This window comes from Apus apus, chromosome 2 (genome assembly GCF_020740795.1).
Source record: "Apus apus isolate bApuApu2 chromosome 2, bApuApu2.pri.cur, whole genome shotgun sequence".
NCBI classification, from domain to species: Eukaryota; Metazoa; Chordata; class Aves; order Apodiformes; family Apodidae; genus Apus; species Apus apus.
The window spans coordinates 31,713,658-31,719,717 of NC_067283.1; the positions used below are offsets into that span (position 1 = coordinate 31,713,658).

A 6,060-nucleotide genomic window follows, 5' to 3' on the forward strand; every position below is an offset into this window, starting at 1 on the left:
TATCCCCCATACCTACCTAACTTCTTTCCTCCAAAAGAATCCATTAAAAAAAATAAATAGGGGGGGAAGCTAACAGATCCTTTCTGTCTGTAAATTATGGCCCAACGTTCAGCCCATCTTGTGCAGTTTTGAGTACATTACAGTGGGACTTTTTTGCTTTATTCTCTGCAACACCTAACACATCAGAATACTGCCCTCAAGTCGACCTTGTAGCACGCTGTAACACATGCACTGCCAACACTTGATCCAACTTCTCAGGTGCTCAGGAAGAATGGACAGTCCAGACAGCATCCATGACACCACACACAGTTTTGAGTGTCAGCGTTGTCTCACAACAGGGATAATTCACATTCATCTCAGGACTGATCTACACATCAGAATCTCATTTCGAGATGCCAAAGAACAAGAGGATAGTACTGATGTTTCTGCTTTCATTAAACATCTATTCAAGCTCACCTTATATGGCTCCAAAAAGCCTTAACTTGGTTCTTTATGGTGTTACAGTAACTTTAAAACATTGATGCAGTACTGCCATGTCATCAAGACTGGAAGATAAAAACTTAAGATTTGTCTTGGTAAATTTGGAATTTTAAAGACTTATAAAATACATTAACACAGCATAAAGCAAGCCCTAAAACAAGTACTGTCACACTTTAAATCTAGAACACATTCAATGGGAATGCATATTATTAGGCACTGTATACAAATCTAGTAAAGTGAGATAATAGTATCAGAATAATCACTATAGCAACATGTTTTGTCTGAGAGCACCTAGAAAATAAACAAACAGCAGGTTTCCACACATGCTATTTACTTACAAGGCTTCAGAAGAGCTGATGTCTTCTCATAATAGAGAAATCAATACAGAAATAATGAGTCCTACCTCAAGTTAAAGAATTAGGCAATCAATGCCAGATTACAGCTCTCCCTAGAACCCCTCACAATAAAAAAGAGGTGTAACCAAAAGTACTTATATTTGAAAATTATAATACATGAAAACCAGGAAAACCAGTTCTTAATAAAGGCACATTTGTTAATGCTTGACTGTTGTTAGCCCATTGTCGTAACTTTCTAGTAATATTAATTCCAACAGTTCAGAAAATACAGTAGGTACCTGCTATTCTAGAAAGCAGTGTTTGAAAGTTACAACTACCACAAAAAGTTGGAGTTGCTCTTTAATATTTTTTAAAGAAAACTGTGAAATCAATGACCTTGATACATGAACACGAACTTTCTCAGGTATGTCCCATTAACAACAGTTTTACCAGTTTGCATCTCAGTGGTATTCTAACCAGTAAGTGGTACTTCATTACACTAAAATACATTAATCTCCTTGTGTCTTTCCCCTTTGCTCTGAATCAACTGATCATACTGTTTCTCCTAGAGTACTGCCAAAGGCATTCTAAAAGATCCAAGACACTCCCGAGTTTGCTTAACCTTTAAGCCAGGCTGCAGAGGTTCATTCACAGGCATTACCACAATTAAAAAAAAAAATAAAAATCTTCTCAGCCTCTGGGAATTCAGGTGTATTTCCCAGAACCCCAAAGGTAAGCCTTATCTACTCATTCAAAATCAAGACACTGAGCAGCAAAGATGAAATTAAGAGTAACAAAGACCAGAACTAGCTACTGGTTAATGTATGGAACCAGGAAGCAGACATAGAGGTGATGTATGTGTTCCTGTAGTAATGTTTCACTATTCTTCTATGCCTTGTTTTCTAGTAAAAAAAACCAGGCAGACACTGCCTCTATCCTGTTTCTTCTATCACTTCTTCAAAAATTCCTGCCTTTAAAGCTGTTGGGGCACATATGCACACAAACATCATCCCAGGTAGCAAAGGAGATTGTTCAGTAAAGAAATATATATATACATTTTTAAAACAGGATTTTATTGGGAGCTTATCAAAAACGTCCACATCTTATTTCAAGAAAGGCACTTCAGACTTTAGTCCCTTTTCTTTTTAGCTTTGGGTTCTTGTGACAGCTGAGATAATTCACTTTCTTCAACTTCACAATGCGTTCTTTTCTTTTTCTTTGACTTTTTGTGGTCACTTTGGTAACCACTGGAGTCACTAGTAGGCAATACATGTTCCTGTTCTTCCTGCTTATGTTTTTTCTTTTTCTTCTTCTTCTTCTTCTTCTCATCAGATACTCCATTCACAGCATCAGCACTTTGCTCTTCTGTATTTTGCCCCCCACTGTTATCCATCTCACATAGAGGCTCCTCTGTGACATTATCTCCCCCACAGTCATTCAAGCCGTTTTCCTGATGGTCAAAATGTTGACTTTCATCTCCATTTGTATTGTCAGTGATGGTCTCAGATTGTTTGGGCTTCATGCTGTAAAGAAATATATAAAATAAGCTGAAGTAAAACATCTGAGGGTACCTCACACTGAAATACCAAAATTTGCTAAAACACAGTATTTACACATAGAAAAAAACTAAACATTTGCCAAGTACATGTGGAGAACATAATACTCTAGTTACAGAGAATCATAAGCCAATTTAATACTTTGAGCTTAATTTCTATTACCTGACTAGCTTCCTTCTCCCTACAGAATCAATATTCTCTTTCAAACCTTAGCCTCAATTTCTTCACAAAAATGTTGTACATGCCATTTTGATATTTCCTCTTCTCTTCTACTCCTTTGTCCACTAATTCATAATTATACACTGTGTAGCAAACTTTTAAAATAAAGTTACTCACAAGCATGTGCAGACAATGACCTGTCCAACCATACATAGAGACACTGCTGATTTTACCAAGGAATTGCCTTGCTGAGGTCAATACAGTTAAAACAAAAGTGATGCCAGAAGAAAAAAAAAACACAAACCCAAACCAAAATTCAAAAACCCAGCATGTACCTCACAATTGAGAGCACTGGAGAAAGTGTCTAGGAAGACAAATATGGAAAGAACATAGCTAAAACCATGGGAGATGAGATACCCCCAGACATAACGAGAACAAAATTGTAAAGTTTCTTTCCAAGTCTACTAAAACAGTCCAGAGCAACCCTCCAGATTTAAAAAAATAAAAAACAAAACAAAAAAACAACCCCAAAACCCCACCAGAGATGGGTTGTCATTTTGTCAGTAGTAGTCATATTCTATGTTTAATTTAAAAAATAACCTTGTTGATAGAAAAAAAATTGCTCAGCAAATAACCTTTTCAAAGACCATCCGAGTGAACTCTTTTAAAGATAACACTATTAAGATTTTTAGCAAGCTGCTCTAAAATTTTACAGAGACCTAAGTGAAAGGAGGAAGGTGATGCATTTTCTCCTATAATCTTGCATATAAACTAGAAAGTTTAAAGATTAAGATGTTAAATAATTTAGCTTGTTACAGATCCATCGAAACAGTCTCCTGCGTGGCACAATACCTGCTTTTTGTGAGTCCTCCTCGAATGAAGAACACTCCAGCTGCATCAGAATCCAAGTGCAGTACTTGAAATTTCAGCTCATCCCCTATTTTTAACCCCAGCTCTTGCCACTGTACAATCGACATTTGTTCAGGTTTAGGGATAGAAGCATTGAAGCATCCATGTATCAGGCAGCCAATATGACTAGGGGCCACTTTATTAATGACACCCTAAAATAGAAAAGGACGCTGTATGAAGCTATAGTAAGGATCAACTCTTTTTAGTTTCCCACATGGCAACTTTTCTACAAGCTTTTATAGGCACAAGTCACAAAGTCAGTGCATCTTGCAAATAAGCTAACACTTCTTCACTAACATCAAAGATATTCCTATATACTCTTCATACAATGCCTCCCAAAATAGTACTGAACCCGTATCTTCAAGAGAAAGGCAAAGCATGGGATTTTGCCACAGGGAGTACCTAAATAGATCAGGTACTTCTTTCCTCACACCACAGCCATCAACTTTGCTTGAAAGCAATTTTAAGTCTGATTTCCTTGACTAAAACAGCCTTCATGCTGGCATAGCACTAAGGAGCTAAAGATACAAGATACAGAGTAAACATAAAAAGCTTTAAAATACTCCATCCAGTGGGTTTCTGATACACCTGCATGTCAAAAGTTGTTCACCTTTGCATTCCCCTTGGATAAATGAAAGACACTGGGAGCTCTTCCATTCTCTTCCTCACAGTAATCTCTCAATCCCACTTAGAAATACACAGAAAGTTATGGCACAACAAGGAATGTAAGCCAACTCTCGACTTATTTTTCCCACAAGTGCTGACGCAAGGGTGTAACCGAGCTTACAGCTGTTCTGTGAGCCACCCATGTCCTGTCGCTGAAATGCAGGCTTCAGCTGGATGCACTACTCTTGAACTTGAAGGCAATATACTCACGAGAACATCCTCAACATCCCTGTCACTATTAAGAAAGAACAAATACACCTGTCTGAGAATTATCTGCTCTTCCGAAAGAAGTACTGCTGTCAATATATAAATATTGTATACAAACTTATGACATAGTATTTGATAATACATAAAACTTAGTGTACAATATTTCAATATATGAATGTTAGATATGTAACTTTAACAAATACAAGGACAGACACTACAGACAACTAAAAATAAAAACTACTACGACCAACTGCTCATAAACGACTTGTACTAAATATAATTCCACCGAAGTCCCAGACCTGTGTTGGTGACGCAGATAAGCCAAGCTTTGATTACTTAATAAAGCAAGCGTCCCGGGAGATGCCAGCGCGCTTACATACCACCAGTTTTTTCCCTTTCTTGGGGCTGAAGATGACAAAGTCCGCCTCGATGTTCAGGTGGATGAACCCTTGGTCGTCGTAAATGTCCCCGAGCTCACCCACCACCTTGATGTTGTCGTAAGCCACGGGCACACCCTGGAGGCTGGAAAACGAGAGGGGCGGCGGGGACGGGCGGGTCACCGGGAGCTGCCAGGCCGGACACGCCCGCCCCCGCGGCGGAAGCCGCTGCCCCCGGCCCTAACGCGGGCCCCGGCGGCGCTGGGCGCCAGGCCGCACCCCAGCCCCCCCGCCCGCACCTTTCCGAGTAGCGCAGGAGCTCCGCGTCCAGCTGCGCGCGGATGCCGCTGCGCTTGCGGCCCAGGTAGCGCGGCGGCAGCGCCACGTGCCGGCGGTGCGGCGCCGCCACCAGGCAGGAGTACCGGCCGCCCACCAGCCCGCGGGCCGCCGCGAAGGAGGGGATGGCGGCGGCGGGCGGCGGCGGCTCCCGCGCCACGGCCATGCTGCGGGCACGGCGGGGCCGCGCGGCGCGCCGGGATGGCGTCACGCGCCTCCCGCTGGGGCGCGGGACGGCGGGGCCTGGGCGGCGGGGAGTGACGCACGTCCGGGCGGCGCTGCGGGGCGGGCGCTGCGGGGCGGGCGCTGCGGGGCGGGCGCTGCGGGGCGGGCGCTGCGGGGCGGGCGCTGCGGGGCGGGCGCGGAGGAGCCGCGCCGGGGTCCGTCCGTGTGGGCAGCTGGGCGCGGTGGCTGCCCGGGATCGCGGGCCCCGGGTGGCTGCGGGGCCCTCCTCCCGGCGCTGCTGCCGCCCGGGGCAGGGGGGCCAGGGTCGCTTCTAGGGAGGGCGGGTGGCTCCGTCCGCCGTGGCGTTCCCTGCAGGTGGTAGCTCCGTAAGAGGCGCGGTGAGGACAAACCTTCCGGCAGGGCCTGCGGCCATGGCACGAGGGGTGGCGGTTTAAGACGGAAATAGAGAGGATGCAGACTGAGCGCTTGGAAGAGCTCACCTTTTTTTACAGAGCAGGTGGTGAACCAGCAGAACAGGTGCCCAGAGCGGGGGTAGGAAGCCCATCCCTGGAAGCACTCGCGGATAGATCGGGCTCTGAGCCCCCCGATCTGGTTGAAGATGGCCCCGCTCACTGCAGGCGTGTTGGACTGGTCGGCTTTTAAAGGCCTCTTTCAACCCAAACCATTTATTATTCTATTCTGCGGTTATTTATTTTTGCCTTTCAACTGATTTTTGGTGGAGTGACCCCTCTCGCACACCTAGTTGCCCTACGAACCTAAATCAAACATTTGGTAGTTTAGCCAAAGCGCTGTGTTACGATGTTGTTGCGAATTTAAATTGAGCATTGGGTAATTTAGTCAAAAGACGAG

The 6,060-nt window shown here is 44.4% G+C and overlaps 1 protein-coding gene across 1 annotated transcript; it reads right to left on the reverse strand.

The window, feature by feature from the left end:
- Positions 1–1,867: 1,867 nt before the first annotated feature.
- Positions 1,868–5,262, reverse strand: POLR1F (RNA polymerase I subunit F). The gene is made up of 4 exons (XM_051612119.1): positions 4,989–5,262; positions 4,693–4,834; positions 3,383–3,591; positions 1,868–2,338 (listed from the first exon to the last, which is right to left on the reverse strand). Exons 1-4 carry the CDS (start codon positions 5,189–5,191, stop codon positions 1,945–1,947), a joined length of 948 nt encoding a protein of 315 aa, XP_051468079.1. The 5' UTR covers positions 5,192–5,262; the 3' UTR covers positions 1,868–1,944.
- Positions 5,263–6,060: the final 798 nt, after the last annotated feature.